We start from the raw sequence: 24,560 nt of genomic DNA, 5'->3' as shown, positions 1-24,560 counted from the left end.
CTGAACTAGTTCAAAAAAAAAACAAGGGCGAACTTGTATGGGAGAAAGAGATTTCAAATAGCATTTGAACATACTTTCAGCAAAAAAACAGCTATACGGAGCATACGCTCTGATATAACTGGTTGCCAACATGACAGTTCGGACATGAACATTTTGGGAAATCCGTTACAATTCTAAAGTGAAATTCCTCCCTAAAAATTGCAAAATTCCCCCCAAGGGGGGAATTCCTCCCCGGTTGGGAACCACTGCACTAGGCAGTCACGCAGAGGACGAACTTTAGATAGTTGTCACTTGTCAGCCGATGTTGTGAAGGAAATATGACTTACACGCCAAGATGGTGTAGATACGGCGTTCCACTGACGATGTTCAGTCAGGAGATTTTTCTCTTAATTGGGCCTAGTGTATTACATTTCTTGAGAGCAGGAATAGATCATGTCCTATTCTTATGTTGTCGTATGTATAAAACATTACCATCACCAATCAGTGTGCCCTCTGAACATTTCAAAATTCAGATCGGTCATAATTGGTTTCGCATTCAGGTTGGAGAATCATAAGATGAGGGTATCGTAAAATTATGGCTTGGGGATTAGTATGATAACAATATAATGAATACATGTGTTTTAGGGTCAGCCGCGGAATTGTGGGTTAAGGTTAGGTTTGCGTACCGTTGGATTTCGGTTAGGCATGATAAATTTTCCTACAGTACCCGAACCCTACACCAGTTTTTAATGTCATGAATTTTGTCATGTTCATGGGGAACCCTGACTGGTGGTATTCGTGTTGTGGATAAGAAATTACTGTTATCCCGAAAAACGACTACCTAATAAAGTGCTTTACAGACTACAGCATAAAGTGCTTTTCAACCTGTGTGAGGGTTCGCACTTGTGCGAATGAAAATAATTTCAACCAAATAGTCAACCAATGTTAAGTGTGAAAGAATAACTGTATTTCCGGAGTTGAACTGGAAAGTTGACCACTGAGTCTGAAAAATTTACCATTTTTTTCAGGATTCTACTTATCCACTATTCTATTTCTGAAAACTTTGAATAAGTGTCCCCCTTACCCGAATCAAAAATATGATAACCCTACCTTGTAAGTGATAGTGGGCGATGCCAGTGTTGATTTGAATGCAAAGTATTGGAATTTCGGCACACACATTCATATAACGTTGACATAACAAGTCGATTTAGTGGAAAAGTGATATTGTTGCTAGTGAATATTGTTCATGGGTTCGCCCTTTAAGCTTCGAAAGAAATCACTGCTCGATACCCCCAGAAAAAGCAACGAAGACCTTGAGAACAGCAGAAGTGCGATATCTGTGATTTTTCTACTGCAGTGATTTTAGTATTTGATTAATCAACAATATGATACGCTGAATGTGAAATAATGACACTCTGTAACTACAGGAAGCTCTACAAATACAAAAGTGATAAGCTTTTCATTTTCTTTTTGTGTAATAAATTTCAGCTGGCTCGTGCGAATTGAATTGTTTTTCAAAAAAAGTGCAAATGGAGCTCAAAAAGGTTGAAAAGCACTAGTCTACGCTATTTTCTTGCTCTACCCAGAGTCTTCGTAATAGTATATAGAATATACATTGCCATTATTGCAAGCTGCAATGACATCGAGAAGTTGTGCCGTTTCATCGGACTCACCTGGGTTTTCTGCAAAATATATGGTTTATTCATTTATGGAGAAGACTGAAAAGATTGTCCACGTCCAATTGGTCCAAAAAACAGAGTGCTCCAGCAGTGTTGCAATGGAAAAGTTGGTATGGAGCGTGCCTTGGATGTTATTATTTGAATCTTTTTTTGCCTTACTAACCATTTCTCAGGACTGAAAAAAAAGTTGGTGTCTCTGGGTAAGAAGAAAGGTATGGAAGACTTGCTACTATGGACAAGAAGCATCACTAATCACTTGTGGTGGTGCTGTCAGCAGTGTAAGTCTACATATCAACTAAGTCTGACATCACATATTAGGAACTTTTTTATATAACAATATGCAATTGCAGGTGCTAAAAAGAAAATGGATATCTCTTCTGCATCACATCACCGGCGAACATGAGTGGACAGTTGACAGGGAGACATATTCCTGCAGATATGGCCCTTTGACTGGGGATAAGAGCCTAAGAACTAGATATTGCAATGTGGATCTCCTAGTTTCAAAGCATTGAAATCTTTGATAGAAAACAAAAGTTTGATCCGGGATTTGGAGCAGATGACTCTGTTCAAACATACTGGTAATTTGTCTTTTATGACTCATCACATCTGCACACCAGTTATCGGAGCATGGTCAGATCACTGAATTTCACACCTTCCTTTTTTAGGCTCGTTGGAAGTTTATCACAACGTCATATTGAAATTTGCACCTAAACGTCTTCATTTTACTTGTGACACGATGCTTGCACAAACCAAACTGGATGTCCTGGACCACAATGAGAATGTTGGTAGATTTCAGGCGGTGACACAAGCAGGTTTGCTGTGCAGATGAAATGTTTGCAAATGTTACTCTAAGCAGGTGTTCTACGATACAAAAAAAGTTATTCTTGGTCAGCAAAAGAGTGGATCTTGAAAAGCGTGTATGAAAAGAAGACGAACCACTATGCAAGAGAGCTTTTGAGGCGAACTGCTGAGAATCGCACTGGCATCAACTTCCCCAGAAGAAGTGTGCATCCAGCCAGCATTGAACCAGCCTCCCCTTGCGAGGAATTACTTTCAAAACGTTGTTCTAGAACATGACTGAGATACAACACATTTCTATCGTACATCTTCGAGTTGTATGGCATGCGCAATTGCGCAGTGCTGCGTAGCTTACTAGCTCAATTTCATTCTTCCACTGACTGCCCCGTTGTAATACCCTGCCTATATAGTCCTCAGATGTTTCTTTTATTATTTATTAAAAATTGTGCTGAAATACCGAGAAGTAGTGATGTATCAGGCACAGCAGCCATTGGTGGAATATAGAATGCAAACAGCTCCAGTTCACTGCCTAATACAGTAACTGAACAGATTTCGACTTGAGAGCCGCGGTGTTATCAATCACAGTTCGTTTTCTATCGGCCATTTGAAACCGACATACAGTCCATCATCACTCGGGTACTTTTGCTTTATAGCAGTCACAATGCAGGCTGGCAAGGGCATTCTGCTTTTGCTACCCAAAACGTCGCTATCAAATAATCCATTCCAGTAGCCTATGTGTCGACAAGACACCAAGCGATATTGTCTGCAATTGGAAAATATCAAAGTACATTGCAGCAATGAAAAAAATGCTGAAAACGAATAGCAGCATATATATGACGGAGAGTATAATGCTCCCAATTTATAAAGTGTTAGGCATTTATATAAAAGCATGCGAGAAAAGGTGAAGAATGCAGGAAATTGCCGTTTATATCCAGGACTATAGAGTCATGACAAGCTCCAGACACAAATCCTCCTGATTTAACACCGCACGTTGAGCGCCGCCTTGGTGTGCAAGACATGATTCCTTCATAACATTGACTGACATCTATCTAAAGTTCGTCCTCTGCGTGACTGCCTAATCGCGTCGGGCAAGTGCGACAATGAAGTCATCGTGCCATGTAACGGGTTAAGAAATTACCCGGAGCCGCGACAGCTGCAGCCGGGTGCGTTTCTGGAAATTTCAATAAATTGCAGCTCCATTACGGTGGCGTTTTGAAGAAAACGGCTGCGGCCAAAATTTTTTTTTCGTTTTGCCCTTTAATTTGAGACCACATCATTTTTTGAGCGCAGTGCCCCTTTAACTTACTTTCCTATGTGTGAACCAGTGGTTTATATTGACAGGGTCTCGAGGGTAGGCTTTGATAGGTAGGAAGTAATTACAAGCAAGGTAGGGTTGCGATTGCGACCGAGTTGGCAAGCTTCTCGACTAGCCAAACTTAAATTGCCAAATATCCAATCCAAATATAACGTACGGTCGTTGACTAGGCAACGATTAAACGTATGTTACAGTTGTCATTGCTGCTAAGTTCGTGAAACAGCAAATACTCGCACCGTTCTAGTTATATCACACATTCTCTCGCAGATTTATACGGTTTAGTGATACTCCCAGCAATTTTGAACGATGTGTCTGCAACGTCATCAGCAATTTTACAATGCCTCGAAATATGGATTGCTGGGCTTGACACCTAGCTAGCAAGGTTTTTTCTAATATCAGGCAATATGTATAAATAGTATAAGTCCAGACGAAACTGTCGTGGTATCATTTTAAGCTTCTACGCTTCGTTACGACTCACGAAAACTGTTCTTCGACAAATATGACACATTGGTTTTCCATTTATATCCGAGAAAGCAAATTCATTGTTGCACTCAGACTTACAAAATCCAGCTTTCGCCGTTCCTTGTTCTTGTTTCTGTTCGAACCATTCGCGGTGAGTGAAACACTCTTCAAAAAATGTGCTACGTAGCGGGATTCTCTTGAACCAGATTCCAACCGAATACAGATTCAAAACAATAATAATCTAAACTCGGGCATATATCAAGAAACCAGAACACATCAAAAATGAGTAATCCAACGAAACAGAGAAGAGAGCTAAGCAGCAGTTCTAGTAGCGGATTTTGAAAATTCAGTAGTTCTAGTAGCACATTTGAATAAAATATTAGTTGCCGAACAACTAGAAAACGCGTGTCGTCGTTTTGCGTGAATTGGGATACCGGTGTTTTGTTGAATGATATTTGTGCAGTGCGTATGCGTAGCCAGCGGGTGTTTCTTTGGGGTCGGAGTCTCTCCCAACTCAAACTCGAAGCCTCGTTATTTTTAAATGTCGATTCAATATCTGATATTTCCGATAAAATAGAAAGTAATGTGTTGCCTAGGAGACTGAAATCTAGTTCCCTACGGTTCATAACATCCGGTGACTTGGGAACCCCTACGTCACTGATGGGCAACTATTTTTCTGAGAATGGCAGGAAAAACGTTGGCGAGCTAAGTCATAAGTTTGCACTATGTACGGCGGTGTATTCATTTCTAATAATTTCTAAAGTGAAGCACTTGATTACGTTGTTAACACAAGCATCTAGGTCAGTGGTTCCCAAAGTCACTCAACGTTGAGGATTGGATTTCTTGGGAAGCGAAATAGAATAGTACAGTCTCTATCAGACACTATTTTGCTTATTTCTGAGCTATCCTACCTTGATGCTTCATTTTCTTAACCTTTCGCAGCACATCCAGTCATATTTGCGCCGCAAACTCCAATTAATTCAACCTAAACCGGCGTTCGTAGCTACGCGCCCTACTACATAACATCAAGTTGTGCAAAATTTCTCGCTCCATGAAAATACGTTCGGACGACTTGTCATATAGTTGAGTGACTTTGGTGGTTCCCAAACGGTGGGGAATTCAATGGTTTCTGGTGGGGAATAGACACATTTGTTTACATTATATGCAGGATGGTCTACATATTTACGGAGACACATGAACGATTACCGTTACCAGTATACTGCTCTGGAATGTATGTATATCGAAAGTTGTATTGCGTGTTGTTCACAAAACTGATATTGACTCTGGATAACCAATGATGGCGTCACAAACGCATCGAGCACGACCAGTATGGCGTGTAATAAAGAATTCGCTGAATTTTGAGGGTTACCGGTATCTGTTCACAATAATTTTTATGTTGCAGTTATAGGGCGATTGTCTTGCGTACTGGTGTGGTTGTGTGTCTTGTGTACTCAAACAAACAAATATCTGCCCCGTAATGACAATAGTTGAAAGGAAATACGACGATAGTTTAGGGTAGTGGGGAATGAAGACTCGGAATAAATCTGAAGAGGGGAATGAAGACAATAAGGTTGGGAACCACTGATCTAGGTAGATGTGTTACTGTTTACGCCACGTAATTATTCAAAACAATGGTAAACAAGAAACATTGTTAACTGTTTTTAATCACACCAACCCCCTGACACTTCATTCTATTGAATTAAGACACCAAAATGTATAGAATGTTACAGCGTGGTCACTATCCCGAGCGGCGTGTAGCGTGGTAATATGGTTCTGTTGTTTTGGTGGTTTCACTGGCAGGTTTTCCTAGTTCGACTTCTCGGAGCCTCAGCCGAGTAACTGCGTGCTTATATGTCATAATCCCGACTCAAAGTTACCCATGTCATATCGAATTTATTTTGAATATAGATTACGCATACGACGAACTGCTACTGCTACTTAACCACGGTGAACAAATAAGCACTAAACAGCCTTTAAAGCTATTAGTATAGTTTCAGATGTTACTGTGAAATATATATCCATTCTCAGCCTACGCGATCGAATTAACAGGCGCATAGCTGATGGAAGCGGTGTTTTCGAATAACTTATACACAAAATTAGTGATGATGCACTTTGTTGCATGATGTAATATTTTTTGACCTCGCATTAGATGGTCAGTATAGTAAAAATTTATTGGAATCGCCCTTACGTACCAGAAATACCTTCATTTCTGAGACGCGCATGATTCTAACTTGATATTTCTTCATGGCGTAACTTATGTAGGTGGTACGCGAGTACTGCATAAAACCTCGCTGTGGTACGTATGGTAGGAAAAGGTTGGGAACCACTGCTTTAAGGTAAACGCAATTGCGGTTCAATTCATGTACAGCCCTTGTTTTTAGTACACATTCAAATGTAGAATTCAAAATTCCAAGCAACTTTGTGGGGTCCGTATTTGGCCCAGTAAAATGCCCAGGTCTGCCCTACGCTAATCTACAAGCCTTCGGGGGACGCCTAGCTTTCCGTGAGTCACAAAAACAAAAGTCTACCACATTACTGAATAACTACACATTTGATACATTACTTACACTGTGCGCCCGGAAACACCGGTCAAGAAACACTGATATATCTAATAGTTGTGTTTTAGTATAGTTGGAGATTTTAATGGTCGTTAGTGGGAATGCTGTGAACGTGAGGTTCACTTTCGTGTTCTGTGTGTGAACCTCAGAAATTCAGAGGTTGACGTTCACAAACGAACCTTGGTAGGTTCTGCACTGTGAACCTTTTTCATATATTACAATTTTCACTTCAGTATACCATCTTTGGTTGAAATTTATTGCATTTCAACTGCGGAACACTATCTGCCTGGCGCGGGCAGCATATAATATTCAACACTAAACAATCTCAAAAAATTTTCTTGCTTTGTTAAAAAAGTTTGCTCGAATATTAAGTAACTCTCTGATGTGAGCTTGACTCGCAATCACACAACATCAAGAGCGAAATACACTGCTTGTAGGTAGTCAGCGAATGACTCTTATTCAACCAATCAATGGAATTGACATCTTTGTTTGATGTAAAAAATCTAGTAGGCGTATGGGGTCAATCTTGATTTCATATGTTGGCTACGAATGTGGTGTTGGCTACTGCTGTATAACTTGGTCAATATCGATAGCAAAACCGTTTTACACTCCGCTCAATATCAACGTAGCAATACTCATACGCCGAATACATAGTCCGGTCTTGCCTCTATACCGTCAAGGCGTAAGCTTATATTCCCTGGCAAGTCCTCGTCGAGATTGTTGGCAAATCGACGGAAGATATTGATTTTATGGAATGATTATATCATTTGATTGTCCCAGTTGATACATTTGGCGACGATTGAAACGTCAATACTTACTTCAGCATTGTGGCATCATGTGGCCCGAGTCGTCGCTAGGTATCGTGTACATCAGGGGTCGGCAACCTTTTGCTAGTCGCGGGCCGTACAACTTTTTGGCGGGCCGGAATTTTTCTTGGTACTATATTTTACGCTCACTTCGGTATATTATCCTACATTGCTGCAATCTCAATTCTCAATCATACCAATCAGAAAACACATGTATTTACACTTCAACAACACAGAATAAATGTTACAATTGACGCAGCTTGCTTCGTGAAAGGTTTTCAACTTCTGGTAACAAGTCAGATGAAACAAGAATAATCACACCCTATCCAAATGGACGTCCGAAATACGTGATCTTAGCTTGCTCTTCGTGAATTTCATTTTTCAAAACTATTGTTCACATGCGTACGTGCTTCCAAAAATCGATGCAATTTCTTTTGCATTGTTTGTCAAGCTGGGATAAAAACCAATTTCAAGAACGTACTCTTTGTCAAAGTCATGCAGCGATATTCTCTTTGTATGAAATTTGTCATTCAATTCAACTGCATCGCATTTGAGAAAGGCCCATTTGAAATTTTCAGGCAATGGTATTGGCGTCCACATTAAACGGAGTACTGAATAGTCAGAATTCATTTTGTAGAGAAGGAATGTCGGAAAAGCGGGTGAATATTCAGTAGTTAAATTTCGTATCACAGTTACAAATGTAGTGTTGGTACTGTTGACATTTCCAGAGTCCCAGATTTGTTTTGAATGCACCTCAACATCTCATGTATTTAGTAGTTTTGCCCCTGAAGTTGCAAATTCAATTTGTTCAGATGTGACGTTAAATGTACCAGGAAAGCAAGATGAGATACCCATTTTCGAATACAAGATTATGAGTCGACGATATTCGAGGAAAGTTGGTACTTCATTTCTCAGTTCATACACTCGTGTAAGCATAGCTGCTGGACTTAATGCGCGAACATGACAGATATAGGCCTACAGGACATCGCCATATTGATTCTCTGCTCCTAGTAATATCTGGCGTAACTGATTCAGTTAATGAGACAAAATTCATATTACCAGTTTTCACCATTGTGGCCAAAACACTATTCAGGTTTGTTGTCTTGGCACACAATGCCTTCTGGAGAATTAAACTATAGATGGCTAACTAACATATGGAGGCTTGTTATCTATAATTGAACAGTTTGAGATTCTGTCATTGCGTTTGAGATGTTCCAAGCGTTTTTTAAGCAAATGAAGGACACCTCTATAGTCACACCCCATTAGAGTGGTAAACCCTTTAAAAAAGTATAGAACACCTTCGGTTGCGAGATACACTAGATTGATAAGCACTGATCCAGTCTAGTCTATCTCCACTCCATCTCCTACTTCAACCACCTTCGTTTTATGGCGTAACAATTGACTAATACGATGCAGGCTACTATTATATCGTACCAATGCCGCATTATTTTCTTGCAGTGCTGCACTGCAGATTGAAGCTCATTATGAAACTTCGGGCCGCATTAGTGTGATAACTAATTATTATGTCGCGGGTCGGACGATTTCGCTTGGCGGGCCGGATCTGGCCCGCGGGCCGTAGGTTGCCGACCCTTGGTGTACATTAATATAGGGGCATGGACTCTCACTTCACTGAAATGTAGGGTTGGAATTAGCAATATGACGTCACGTGACGTCATGAGGGTCACGTTCGCGTTCACACCAACCAGAACCTTTCCGAGGTTCACACCATCCCTCGTTAGTTCTAATTCTAGTTGCGGGTTTTGAAAAGCGAGTAGTTCTAGTTTTGGTTGCGCTATTTGAAAATCAAGTAGTTTGTAAAGTCTGACGATGCGGAATGGCTCTGAATCACAAAGGGGAAAAACAACTATAAGCAACGCTCACTGTCTATCAGCGAGCGTGAGCGTGGAATTCCATTGCTATTGTTAATATCATGTAGGCTAATCCCCAATGTACGTTTGAAAAGAACACGGTCATTGTAGTTCTGTCAGATTCCGATTTCAGTCGACTGAATGTGACTAATTCAATTGTCTAGGACCATGTCATCTAGATAAGTGATTTTTTTTAAGAGACCCGCCTCTGAAATGTTTTACGGACTCATCGCATCCTTTCTTCCTGTCGATTCCGTGAACTCGGAAGTGACGGACAATACAACTCCTTGAACCAAATGTCTTTCCGCAAATCTCGCACTCATAGTCTTTTACTCCCAAGTGAATCTTGGTGTGTTTTTTCAAGGAGGATTTGACATTGAATAGTTTCCCACAGATTGCACACGGGTACTTCTTTTCCATGTGGATGAAATAGTGAGCTCCGAGGTTAGACTTATGTCGAAAGACACTGCCGCATGTGTCGCACTCATATCCTTTCGCTTCTAAGTGAACCGACTCAGTGTGTCTCTGTGCGGACCGCTTCGAATGGAATGCTTTACCACAAATCTCACACTCACACTCCTTCAATCCGGCGTGAAGTTTCATGTGTCTTCTCATGACGGATTTCGCCGCGAATGGTCTCGCACATATGTCGCACTCAAACTCTTTCAATTCGAAGTGCATACTATTCATGTGTCTTCTCATCTTGGCTTCGATAACAAATGGTTTCCCACATACTTCACAAAGGTATCCTGGTCCCATGTGGACGGAATAGTGATATTTCAGGTGAAACTCGTGCACAAAAGCTTCCCCGCATATATCGCACTCATATTCTCTCGTATTTAAGTGTATCCTTTTCATGTGTTCCCTAATGTGCGACTTCTTACGAAAAGCTTTCCCACAGATGTCGCACTTGTGTTCTTTTTCTCCGGTGTGAATCAAATAATGAATTTCCAGTTTCGATTTTATTTCGAAACCTTTCCCGCATATTTGACACTCGTGATCTTTCGCCGCTCCTGTATGACGCAAATAATGTGCCCTAAATTTAGACTTAGTTACGAAGCCATACCCGCAGATTTCGCACTCAAACTGTTTTACTGCGGAATGAATTTTTACGTGTGTTCTCATTTTGGAGTTGCTGCTGAATGTCTTCCCGCATATGTCGCACTTATAGTCTTTCTTTCCCGTGTGGCACGTAAAATGAGTTTTCAGGCAAGACTTTTGCAAATAGCTTTTTCCACATACGTCGCACTCAAACTCTTTCGAAACGGAGTGAATTTTCATGTGCATTCTCACGCCATATTTGGTGACGAATGATTTTCCGCATATGTAGCACTCAAAGTCGCTGAGTGCAGCGTGAAATTTCATGTGTAGTCCCAAGCTAGACCGGTTGATGAATCCTTCTCCGCAAACCTTGCATTTATTTTCGTTGCGGTCATTATGACTTTGAGAATGCGTCATTTCCGACTTGGCCAGAAAATCTTGTTACTAGCTGTTCTGCTTCTATAATTTACTATATAGTGTATAATCTTGTCTAATGCTGCGTTCTAAAATGAACATAAGATTGCATGAAAGATCTCTTTTCAAAGTCACATAAGATCACAATAGGTAGCAAGATATCGTAGTGCTATAACCCACATTTCAAACACCAATGTATTGCGGGTTCGAATCCGACCGAGGTCGACTCCAGAATTTCTAACCGAGTGTTGGAGCTTTATTTTGACTCCTCGTCCATCAGTGTAAGCGGTGTGCTATAAAAGTCTAGAAGTATGCCGTGCTACGAGTAGGCAGTTACTGAATTATAATGAGGGAAATTGGCATGGTGTAAATGAGCATATACAAACAATATTAACAACAAATGACAAGATCACTATTCGATAGAACAGAGCCACATGCGGTCAAGTATACTCAAGTACGTAGTCTGAAGGTATAGATGCATCTTCACGATCAGCGCAGAATGACTAATGCATAGGTAGGCAGTAACGAAGTGTTTTTACATTCGATGTTCTTCAAGTAAAATCTACCTACCTGCACTGCTTTCTAAAGTGGTTATCATTTTAGGCTATTTCTGCATCTGCGAGAGGTAGACAGTTTTCAGTTTTCTAGGCAAAACTATTTACACAGAAGGAATAAAGACGAGAAAAAGAAACAATTGGCAGTTTGTCCGGTGGTGGAATTATTTATATTATATTAATTCAACTTTTCTCGAGACCACTCGTGTTAGCCTACTGCATGTCTCCTAAAGAAGAATTAGACCTCCAGCAGCAATACTTTTCCATCGATAACCATTTCTTCGTGAATCATGAATGAATTTACAGTTTTTTCCAATGTCGTTTTGGGAGTGTGAAGAAATTTTTGCGATATTTTAGCACCACGTTGCTTTGCGATTGGTATGGATGTACGTGAATTTGCAAGCTCGTATGTAATCCTGATTTACACGGACGTCATGTTGTAGATAAGCGGTAAAATTACAGTATCGGTCGCAAATATACAGGAGAGCTTGTAGATTGGATATACCGGAGGTGACTGTAACATTACAGTCTGGCGTGTAAAGTGAGATACTGGACGAGTGTAAGTTAAATTTACATTTACTTAACGGTAATGTTACATTACCACAAAATGTCTTGCTACCGTGCTTCAAAACATTCCGCGGTAAATCGAGGTTATTTTTTAGAATACTTGTCTTAAACTTCAGTAAAAATTCACGGCGTTGCTTATACCTCTACTTGAGGTAGCGGCGGTGACTACTTTCACCACATCTGGACTAATGACCATGGAAATTGCTTCCGTTTTCAAACAATTCGATGTGATCACACAGACTCTACATCGTATGGTTGTTATGCAATTACTCTCGTGACGGTGGTGCTAATCTACCGAAATACTATTTTCTACACGAAAGCTTCATCAACAAGACGAAACATAGGTGAATTTGTTTGAAAACTGTTGGAAGTGGAGGGGGAATATTCCGTATAAACTTGAGCACGCGAGTGGGCTACTATAGTCAAAGTGAACAACAAGTGAATATGCTAATTCACTAATCTTAACGGATTTCATTATTAACCACATCTGAACATGGTCTAGGTTGGCTCAATTTGTATACACGGTTTTCATACGAACTCGCAATTGTCAAGATATACCAGCAGTTTTAAATAACAAGCTCTGATTGACTAAATGGGTGACTTAAATCCCTACACCTTTCACATGGATCAGCCAACAGAGTAACTCATTCGATCATGGACAATTGGACATTGATCATTATCATATTATTATCACAGATAAATCATTGGCCAGGGTGGGACTTATTACATCTATAGAGGTTTTTGTTCCGATGGCCGAGATAAATTACCGTTGAATGTCATTTACAAGAGCCCATGTCATGAAATCAGCATACTGCATAAACATTATAAATAGCTGTTTATTGCTCTACATCTGCGGATCTGTATGTAGACTATGGAAAATTATGACATTGTACATCGATTTATGCTGCTAGTATTGCAACGGCAGTAATTGTAACTCCTAGTAATATAGCATTTGGAATTCAACTCCTCAATCACAAATTTGAAATTTGAACTAGACATGAATGATGCAGGATTATAATCAGTAGAGCATAACGACTGTAATGCCCTGAGAATTGAGCACGAGATAAATAATATCCAAGCACTCACGACACTACTGCTCTTGCGACTCGACAACGCTAGCCAACTGCTGAAGCGACTGATTAGTATGACAAAGTTATCCCACCCGCCAGGAATGAATAATATCCTTTGAAGTGCCACTGCGTAAGAAAACCATGCGACGTGCTGCGGTATCCATTTCCTTACTCCTGTATCTTTTCGTAAGTCACGTCTTACATGATTTATTGATTTTAATGCGCAAATCAAACTGCAGCTTTGAATTATATCCACTCTATGCGACAAACCTCACATGAGATCTTCTCATATACCGCGACGCCAGCGCTGCACCAATCGATTGTATATTTATGCCAACCATTTCCTGTTCCTACGTAACACTGTCGGTGCGCGTTCGCAGCCATTGATCAATATTTCCCAATATTTAAATCAGTGCGATTTCTGCGGTTCCCCTTCAGATACCAATTTTAATATGCGGTGGTAATCCGCCTTGCAAAGTGACATCGTATTGTTTGGCCGAAACGCAACACCGAGATGGAGATACCAACTGTTTCATTTCAAATAAGCTTATAAAAATTTGAGATAACATTGGTATTTCGGAAGTTCTGGGTTTCGAATACAAACCTCAACCTCCTCTGCGCACGTCACAGCATACGACGTACTTACTACCACAACAACAGTCACAATTCGGCTACAGATCGGGCATGCAACCAATGATGGTCAAGATATGCGTATCATCACAAATCATATGCGAAATTTGAGCGTGTATCTTGCCCTCTGCGGAACCTCCGAGACTGACTCATGGCACCCCCTAGTGCTCCGTGGTAGGTCGGTTAAGAACCACTGGTGTAATGCGTGTAATGCAACGTGGATGTTCCCAATTTGATTCTTTTCACGATGAGCGCTGTTACACCCTCATTTTCGAGTTGACAATTGTGACTAATCTTTGTTCGGCCAATTTGTTTGCCGTTTTGTATTGTCTCTTCCGAGCGAGATAACATAATGGGGATGCGTCCGGCTTCTTGACCCGGTCAGAAAACTCGAAAACTGGGATCTGCGGCTATTCCGCCAGGCGCTGAGCGTGCACGGATAGCATGTAGGCGATAGAATGGTGGTACAGCAGGGTTGTAATGACTCGAGTCGCGATTTTTTGGTGACTCGACTCGACTTGACTCGAGTCATTTTCTTGAAAATGAAAAATGACTCGACTCGAGTCAATTTGTGTATTGACTCGACTTGTACTCGAGTCATTGCGCATGACTTGGACCAAGTCATATGACTCGAGACTATGGGCCTACCGAGACAGGCATTTAATTGTACTTTCGAAGAATAGTGAAGTTATTACACTAATATTTGTTGGTCTATCAGTACCGGTACTTGAATATGTTACCAGAAACCGTTAAAAGTGAAAAAAATTAGTATATTATGAGTGCGAAGCATTCGATATCACCGAGCAGAGTTGTAAAAAGTTGGTTTCATGTAACATTAACTCGGAACTGAACGGTCAACACAATGACTTGGACTCGGACTCGAGTCAAAACACTATGACTCGGACTCGACATGCTACTCCGTGACTTGGACTCGGACTTGACTCGGTGGTGACTTGGAATTGACTCGACTTGACTCGAGTCAAAACTATATAAGTGAGATTGACTTGTTACTCGGTTACAACCCAGTGGTTCCCAAACGGTGGGGAATTTAATGGTTTCTGGTGGGGAATAGACGCATTTGTTTACATTATATGCAGGATGGTCTACATATTTATGGAGACACATGAACGATTACCGTTACCAGTTAACTGCTCTGGAATGTATGTATATCGAAAGTTGTATTTCGTGTTGTTCACAAAAACTCATATTGACTCTGGATAACCAATGATGGCGTCACAAACGCATAGAGCACGACCATGACGTATAATAAAGAATTCGCTGAATTTGGAGGGTTACCTGTATCTGTTCACAATAGGTTTTATGTTGCAGTTATAGGCGATTGTCTTGCGTACTGGTGTGGTTGTGTGTCTTGCGCACTCAAACAAACAAATATCTGCCCCGCAATGACAATAGTTGAAAGGAAATACGACGATAATTTAGGGTAGTGGGGAATGAAGACTCGGAATAAATCTGAAGTGGGGAATGAAGACAAAAAGGTTGGGAACCACTGATCTAGGTAGATGTGTTATTGTTTACGCCACGTAATTATTGAAAACAATGGTAAACAAGAAACATTGTTAACTGTTTTTAATCACACCAACCCCCAGACACTTCATTCTATTAAATTAAGACACCAAAATGTATAGAATGTTAGAGCTTGGTCAATATCCCGAGCGGTGTGTAGCGTGGTAATATGGTTCTGTTGTTTTGGTGGTTTCACTGGCAGGTTTTCCTAATTCGACTTCTCGGAGCCTCAGCCGATCAAGTAACTGCGCGCTTATATGTCATAATCCCGACTTAAATTTACCCATGTCATATCGATTTCTTTTTTAAAATAGAGATTACGCATACGACGAACATCAACAATCGTACCACAGAATATGACGTCACCAGCATGAAATTTCGAATGAGAGAGCGTTCAATGACTCGAGTCGTCCCAACACTGCATTACTGAATAACTACACAGTTGATACCAGGGCTTTGGAGCCGGAGCCGGAGCCCGGAGCCGGAGCCCCGGAGCCGTGCATTTTCACCGGAGCTGGAGCCGGAGCTGGAGCTCTACATAAAATTTAGCCGGAGCCGGAGCTGGAGCCCGTTATTTGAGGAGTAGCTCCGGCTCCGACCTATTTCATAAAATGCTATTATATATACAACAACCACATCTGCTGATTTATCATAATTGAACGCCAGCCACCAGGCCTGAATTTTAATGTTGTGCACAGCAATGGCATGGAGTAAATTGCGTTCTAGTGGAACTATGATGTTGTCGACAATTGACAAGTATTCAGTATGAAGTCACAAGCCGGCCCCTATATGTCTTTGTTGCTACATCGGATGTTACTGACGGCTGACGGACTCTGATTACTATAGATAACTAACCTATTAGTAGATTAGTAATCTATATAGACCAGGAATGGCCAACCTTTACGGCTAAAGGGGCAGATGCAATTGACGAACGAGTGCGCGGTCCACTAGCCACGCCAAGCCGGTAAAACTTTCTAAGTTTATAAATAAACTAGGTGAGTATTGCGGGTCTATTGTATACCACCCGCTAGACTCAGTTTGCAAGGACACGACTATTCGGCGTCTGGACACATCGATATCGAAGGCCTCCGATAATATGCGACAATCATTTTATGCCTACATTTCACCGTCGATGATTTTATGCGAGCGCAACCGCGAAAAGACTTTCTTCCATAATTGCGAATACAGTTAGGCCCTTTTCATACCGGATTTACGAAACTCTTTCGGGAACAAGTTCCGAAACAGGCGATGTTCACATAGAGAAAAAATTACCGAAACAGTTCCGGGAAATGAGCGCGTTCATACCTATTTAGAGTTACCGCGAACTTCTGTTCATACAGGTCGTTTTTTCGGTAAATTCGCGGGAAATTATGGCCAGTATGAACGCGATTCTCCGTAAGTGTTTGTTGACAGTTACGAAACCATGTCTGTGGGGTGTTCCAGTTGTAATATGCTTGTGGAAAACGACGTGAAAGAGGCATATTCGTGAGATGCGGAGAAATTGGCTCCAACTTTTTGCTATGGGATGTTGCGGATATGCCTTCTCGATGTGTATGGAGTATGGGGCTCTATACTCAATATACCTGTATCAGTAATAGAGCCCGAGCATGTTCATGGCTTGTATATTATCAACCGAAGCTGAGAGTAGAAACTGAAAGCCAGCAAAGAGGATAGAGTCCTGGAATGAAAAGAACCACCGATCACATCTGCGTACGACAAAGTCAGTTTATCTTTGTGGTTGCTGTATAATGGTTTTGGTAAATCTAATCTTATGTATACTGTACAGAGAAACCAGGGAATTCTAGAAATCCGTGAGAGAAACATTTGGTATACTCTGCAACAAGCTTCGAGACCATAACGAAAAGCAGCCAGCAAATTATACGAACTCAATTTCTCTTGATTGCTGAGTAGCTGTCGCTCTTTGGAGGCTAGCCAATGAAGCCAATCGTTTATAGATCCAGGTAAACATCAGATGTATTTTATGAAGGCAACTGTCACAAGTTGATTTTAATAAAAATAATTGCTGGTGCCTATAGTAGGGCTAGCCACAATGATTGAGTACTCGAATCTGAATCGAGCATCAACTTTATTGATTCGAGTCGAGTAGTAAAATACTATTTTTCGAGTACTAAAATTATACTGAAAGTTGATTTACTAATGAGAATTATACCGTAGTTTTGATACTATTTTCCACTGAGTAAGCCTTGAAACCTTGATTGGCCGTGTTGCAACATACGAGATATAGTACAAAGCTACGAACGTTGCTGGAAATAACACATTTCCGAAGTCATGATCATCCCGTAACACTGTCAAGCAGTGCAATGAAATCGGTATGGTCGAAAAAACACCAAAGTATCTTTAATGTGACGGACAGTAGGCGTTATGTTCTTTGTGGTGGCATAAAAGGTAGCCTACACATTTGAATTTTGGCATAGTACATTGTATTGTGATGTCATCATGATGATACTGAACTGATACTCGACTCGAAGCGTAATAAGTGATTCAGAATCGAATCACTCAGGTACCCGATTTTGCCCATCCCTAGTGCATAGTAATATTTCTATATTTGTCATGGCAGAATGACAGCCAGTTTTTGAATAGCATACCGTAGCATACCACTACAAGAATTGATGGAAAATAGACTTAAACTGGAAACTGAGCAGTCAACACAATGACTTGGACTCGGACTCGAGTCATAAAACCATGACTCGAACTCGACGCTCTGCTCGATGAGTTGGACTCGGATTTGACTCGGTGGTGAATTGAAAATGACTCGACTTGAATCTAGTCAAAACTATTAAAGTGGGATCGACTTGTTACTTGGTGTGACTTGTGACCCGGCTCACTCATTTAGTTGGTTTTGGTTACTAAAACTAAGTAGTTCTAGTTGTGGATTTGAAAAAGTGAATACTTTCTGGTTCTATAGTTGCGGATATTTGAAAGTGAGTAGTTCTAGTTCTAATTGCAGATTTTGAGAAGTTGGTAGTTCTAGTTCAGGGCCGGCCTACCCGTGGCTCGCGAGTGAATTTCCGAAATAAGTAGTATTATCAAAAATGGATTGCACAGATTGTGAACTTGTAAGGCCAATAAAAAATTTGATTAGTCCGGCCGCAACACTTGAGATATGATGACTGAAATATCAGTTCCGACGCATTGGTAGATCTATGAGCCAGTCACATTTTGGTTGATCTTCGTACACTACAATAAAGCAGAATACTTTGCGATAGATTTATCAAAAGTAAAATTTTTCTACACGCTTAGCGCAACATCTTGTAACTCGATTTCTTGCTTATTGTTACCCCTTTGTGAAAATGAAAGAACGCCTAATGTATCAGATTGAGTCTAACTATATATATTCGCGACCTCCCGATTACGCTCGCAGAAATACCATCGACTATGAAACCTAGGCAAAAAATGATTGACGCATGTTGGACGAAGCTTTCGATATCGATATGTCCAGGTGCCGAATAGTCCAGTCCTTGCAGGCTTCCAATATAGTCAAGTGACAATATTATTAATTTATCAACTTCAAAAAATTTTCGCGTCTGGCGCGCGCCTAGTGGGCCGCACAATAGTTCGTCATCGAATGTGGCCCTTTGGCTGAAAAGGTTGACCACCCCTGTTCTAGTTGCTAGTTTGAAAAATTGGGTAGTTGGGTAGTTAAAGTTGCGCATTTTAAAATTCCAGTACTTTGTACAAGTCTGAGTGTTGTGGATGGGTAAAAAATTACCACAGCAACATTTGTACCAAACATGCATTTGCTGCATTCAAGTTTGTCAGGATGACTTCATGATTGGAAGCCAGAGGTTTCTGTACTAGCCTACATAACTGATGACGCAGCCTATCCCTTTCAGCCTCGGCTCATGAAGCCTTTTCCCTGAAACACGAACAGAGCATAAGCTGAAGCTAATTTCAAATATGTAATATAAATTTCTTTCTGCTGCCCTTAAAATTCACAATTGCGTTTTCAGAAACTTAGCAAAGCACACATGAAGGTTGAAAGATTTTGGTCGACTGAAGGCGCGGTGTCCGGCTTTTCTCAGAAACTGCAATCCGCTAAGGCCAGAATGATACAGAGGATGGGTGGGTAAAAAATTACCACAGCAACATTTGTACCAAACATGCATTTGCTGCATTCAAGTTTGTCAGGATGACTTAATGATTGGAAGCCAGAGGTTTCCGTACTAGCCTACATAACTGATGACGCAGCCTATCCCTTTCAGCCTCGGCTCATGAAGCCTTTTCCCTGAAACACAAACAGAGCATAAACTGAAGCTAATTTCAAATATGTAATATAAATTTCTTTCTGCAGTCCATCCTCAAGATTACCGGACCACGACTGACCTATCGATCTCGCTTCCCATGACATGCCGCCCTATTTCTTGTCGCTTTCTTTTTCTATACTGTATTCTTTACTTTCATTCAGTGTGCATGCCTCCTCTTTACTACGCCTAGGCCAAGGTGGGTGTCCGATTCCATTGACAAATCCAAGTCGCTTCGACATCTTCCTGTCTATTCATTGTATCGCATTTTTTGTGGTGTATTGAACTGATAAAATTGCTAATAAACCAATGATGATGATGCTGCCCTTAAATTCACAATTGCTTTTTCAGAAACTTAGCAAAGCACACATGAAGGTTGAAAGATTTTGGTCGACTGAAGGCGCGGTGTCCGGCTTTTCTCAGAAACTGCAATCCGTTAAGGCCAGAATGATACAGAGGATGGTATACGCAATGAAGTCCTGGTGGTGATCCAAGTATCGCTGGCCCAGACGTCGGAAATGCCCTGTGTGACTTTCTCAATAAACAATGCTCTTGCTTAACCAGATGTGTTTGTGCTGTTTCATTTTATTCATGAGAGAAACTTTAATGCACACTTGCACAGTTCCACCTTTTTCATCAGTATCCTCCATCTAGACCTGCGGAAAGATCAGATTAAGTTACACTTGCCTAGCATTGCATAACAAAGGAATGACTTGGTTGTAACTATAGAAATTAAACATGGAACGGCAACGACCGATTTTGCAGCTTCGTTCCGCTTCGCAGAGGCTGGAGAGGAGAATTGTTTTGCGTAAGCGACTGTAGGATTTCTGGCAATCCAAAAGCTATCTTCCCGAGCGCAGAAATTATTGAATCTGGTCTTGATCGAAAGCTACTGTTGCACTGATTCCGAAAATATAAATTTAAATAATGATCACGCACTGATCCACCTAGAATCTGCCCTCCAAGTCTGAAATATCGGCATTGTTCAGAAAAATCGGGTAACCGCAACACAATGACCATAACAATGACCCGTTGCGACTCTCCGATTGTTCGAACAATGCCGATATTTCGACTTGGAGGACGGATTCTAGGTGGATCAGTGCCTGATCATTATTTTACTTTATATTTTCGGAATCGGTGCAACAGTGGCTTTCGATCAAGACCAGATTCAATAATTTCTGTGCTCGGGAAGATAGCTTTTGGATTGCCAGAAATCCTACAGTCAACTTACGCAAAACCACTCTCCACTCCAGCCTCGGCGAAGCGGAACGAAGCTGCAAAATCGGTCGTTGCCGTTCCATGTTTAATTTCTATAATGAAGGCATAGGTGAAAACCAAATTATGGCTTGGATGATGTACGATGGTTTACCAGCCCGTTGATACAATTTCAATTTTGGTTAGTGATTCAGAGCTAAGGACATCATTCTCTGCTGTGCTGCCACTATCAAAGCAGATGTTACTAAATCCTCTTTTCAGTAGGGGTATATGACGGTGACTAACCTACGCACAACATATCCGTGGTTAGAAACTAGCCTTTGATGTAACAAATTAGTCCTACTAAAGTTTTCAGGCAACTCACCCAATGCTGCATCATTTGGAGATGGTGTTCTACCTTTTTAGCCGTGCTCTGTTTACAAAACCACAGCAAAAAGAAGCTGACTAGTAGTCAGTGACTACGTATTGTGAGCATACAGAATATAAATCCAAGAATAATACATTCCCAACACCATTACACTAGAAGATCAAAATGCCGCAGGTAGCTGACCTCGAAATACAAGCAGTCGGAATGAACAGCGCGTTACCGTAACTAAAAGTTTGATTGACAGCGTTCTGGGAACCCAGCTGCGCCATTCGTGTTCATACTCAGTCGGTCCCGTAAAAATCTCCGAAAATAAGTGCGTTCATACCGCCCCGAAACACCAGTGTTATGTTCACATAGAGAGGTTCCGGTAAACATTTTCGAGAAATGTTATTCCCGGCACCCCGGTATGAAAAGGGCCTTAGACTCAATCGGGTAAATCAGGCGTTTTTTTTTCATTTTCAGTAGGGGGTAGCCCACCAAGCAAGAAATCGTGTAACAATTAAACACGCGAAGTGTGAAGAAAAAATTCGCTATCATTTTAGTTTATTGTAATGTACGACGATTTACTGAAAATGTTACTCGACCCTGGATCTGCCAATGCGTCGGAATTGATATCTTAGTCATCAACATCCCAAGTGTCGCAGCCAGAATTGTAATTTTTGGTTGGCATTGCAAGTTCACAATCTGAGCAATTCATTTTCGATAATATGATAGGACATTACCTCGCGGGCCACGCAAAACCCTCTCGCGGGCCACATTTGTAAGCCACCCCTGATATAGACAGGACTATTCGATAATTTCAGAGCCGGAGCCGGAGCAGTGGTTATAATGCGGCTCCGGAGCTGCAGCCGGAGCTAATGTATGATAGAAGAGAGCGCCGGAGCTGGAGCAGTTTAAATTTACGGCTGCTCCAAAGCCCTGGTTGATACATTACTTAGATTGTGCACCCGGAAACACCGGTCAAGAAACACTGATCTATTTATTAGTTGTGTTTTAGTATAGTTGGAGATTTTCTAATCTTGTTAGTTCGAATTCTAGTTGCGGGTTTTGAAATGTGAGTAGTTCTAGTTCTAGTTGCGGATTTTGGAAATTGGGTAGTTCTAATTCTAGTTATAGTTGCGATGTAGTTCTAGTTTCAGTTGCGCTATTTGAAAATCAAGTTGTTTGTACAAGTCTGACGATACGGAATGGTTCTGAATCACAAAGGGGAAAAGAACTCGAAGTACGAATCGTCGATAAATCCTCATAAGTAACGCTCACTGACTATCAGCGAGCGTGAGCGTGGAATTCCATTGCTCTTGTTAATATCATGTAGGCTAGTCCCCAATGTATATTTGAAAATAACACGGTCATTGTAGTCCTGTTAGATTCCAATTTCAGTCGTCTGAATGTGACTAATTCAATTGTATAGGACCAGGCCATCTAGATAAGTAATTTCTTTTTTAAGAGACCCGCCTCTGAATTGTTTTACGGACTGATCGCATCCTTACTTCCTGTCGATTCCGTGAACTCGAAAGTGACGGACAATACAACTCCTTGAACCAAATGTCCTTCCGCAAATCTCGCACTCATAGTCTTTTACTCCCAAGTGAATCTTGGTGTGTTTTTTCAATGAGGATTTGACATTGAATAGTTTCCCACATATTGCACACGGGTAATTCTTTTCCATGTGGATGAAGTAGTGAGCTACGAGGTTAGACTTATGTCGAAAGACACTGCCGCATGTGTCGCACTCATATCCTTTCGCTTCTAAGTGAGCCGACTCAGTGTGTCTCTGTGCGTACGACTTCGAATGGAATGCTTTACCACAAATCTCACATTCGCACTCCTTCAATCCGGCGTGAAGTTTCATGTGTCTTCTCATGACGGATTTCGCGGCGAATGGTCTCGCACATATGTCGCACTCAAATTCTTTCAATCCGAAGTGCATACTATTCATATGTCTTCTCATCTTGGATTTGATAACAAACGGTTTCCCACATACTTCACAAAGGTATCCTGGTCCCATGTGGACGGAATAGTGATATTTCAGGTGAGACCCGTGCACAAAAGTTTCCCCGCATATATCGCACTCATATTCTCTCGTATTTGAGTGTATCCTCTTCATGTGCTCCCTAATGTGCGACTTCTTACGAAAAGCTTTCCCGCAGATGTCGCACTTGTGTTCTTTTTCTCCGGTGTGAATCAAATAATGTGTTTCCAGGTTCGATTTTTTCTCGAAACCTTTCCCGCATATTTGACACTCGTGATCTTTCGCCGCTCCTGTATGACGCAAATAATGTTCCCTAAAAGTAGACTTGCTTACGAAGCCATTCCCGCAGATTTCGCACTCAAACTGTTTTACTGCGGAATGATTTTTTTCGTGTCCTCTCATTTGGGAGTTGCTGCTGAATGTCTTCCCGCATATGTCGCACTTATAGTCTTTCTTTCCCGTGTGGCGCGTAAAATGAGTTTTCAGGCATGATTTTTGCAAAAAGCTTTTTCCACATATGTCGCACTCAAACTCTTTCGAAACGGAGTGAATTTTCATGTGCATTTTCATGCTATATTTGGTGGCGAATGATTTTCCGCACATGTAGCACTCAAAGTCGTTGAGTGCAGCGTGAAATTTCATATGTAGTCCCAAGCTAGACCGGTTGATGAATCCTTCTCCGCAAACCTTGCATTTATTTTCATTGCGGTCATTATGACTTTGAGAATGGGTCATTTCCGACTTGGCCAAAATTTTTTGTTATTAACTGCACTGCCTCTATAATTTAATATAATGTAATCCTGTCTAATGCAGCGTTCTAAAATGAACATAAGATTACATGAAAAGTCTCTTTTCAAGTCACATAAGATCTCTATAGGTAGCGAGATTTCATATAGTGATATAGCCCACATTTTTAACACCAATGGATTGCGGGTTTGAGTCCGACCGAGCTGGACTCCAGAATTCCTAACCAAGTGTTCGAGATTTATTTAGACCAGGGGTCGCCAACTCAAAATGGGTCGCGGGCCACATTTCGAAATTCGTATGCGCGTTTCGTAGTTGCGCAAGCGCGAAAATTTATTGTTATCCATGATTGAATTTCGTCAATAATATAAGTATAGTTTCACATATTACTATCAAATATACGTCCTTTCTCAGCCCATGTGATCAGATTCACCGGTAGAGTTGATGCAGGGGATGTCTTCGAAAATTTTGGGAAGTTATTAATGCTGCGGTGCTGCATCTTTGATTGGGCCAATTGCTATTAGTTCCCTTTGTCGCATGCTGTTGTGTCTTGACCTCCCATCAGGATTGTCGGATTAGTGGATAGATTTTGGATTCACCCAAATTTACGCCTACCAGAAATAGATTTCCTTCGTGATGACGAGAAAACGATTGCAAATTGGTAATTCTTGATGGGGCACTTCATTTTCCTCTGCTGTGCGCATCTGTACTTTGGGACTTAGATTACAAAGGCCA

At 41.1% G+C, this 24,560-nt stretch overlaps 3 protein-coding genes and 1 long non-coding RNA gene across 4 annotated transcripts in view; 2 read left to right on the top strand and 2 right to left on the bottom strand.

Moving 5' to 3' along the window:
• Positions 1–24,560, top strand: part of LOC145435040 (beta-1,4-galactosyltransferase 2-like) — a 389,801-nt gene that overhangs the window by 153,807 nt on the left and 211,434 nt on the right. The gene's annotated exons all lie outside the window — the stretch shown is intronic.
• LOC145434992 (uncharacterized) overlaps positions 1–24,560 on the top strand; it is a 350,877-nt gene that overhangs the window by 292,739 nt on the left and 33,578 nt on the right. The window lies entirely within an intron of this gene.
• Positions 7,792–23,894, bottom strand: LOC145441466 (uncharacterized). Its single transcript, XM_080319340.1, has 2 exons — positions 22,599–23,894; positions 7,792–10,947 (listed from the first exon to the last, which is right to left on the bottom strand). The coding sequence occupies exons 1-2, from the start codon at positions 23,814–23,816 to the stop codon at positions 9,637–9,639; spliced, it is 2,529 nt and encodes an 842-aa protein (XP_080175466.1). The 5' UTR covers positions 23,817–23,894; the 3' UTR covers positions 7,792–9,636.
• LOC145435282 (uncharacterized) lies at positions 20,095–21,525 on the bottom strand. Its single transcript, XR_013913785.1, has 2 exons — positions 21,107–21,525; positions 20,095–20,183 (listed from the first exon to the last, which is right to left on the bottom strand). It is a non-coding gene; the product is annotated as an uncharacterized LOC145435282 (long non-coding RNA).

The sequence above is a fragment of the Botryllus schlosseri genome, chromosome 1 (genome assembly GCF_051294905.1).
Source record: "Botryllus schlosseri isolate E-star chromosome 1, Bs_hap1, whole genome shotgun sequence".
Taxonomy (NCBI): Eukaryota; Metazoa; Chordata; class Ascidiacea; order Stolidobranchia; family Styelidae; genus Botryllus; species Botryllus schlosseri.
This window is presented reverse-complemented; position numbering and strand designations above follow the sequence as displayed.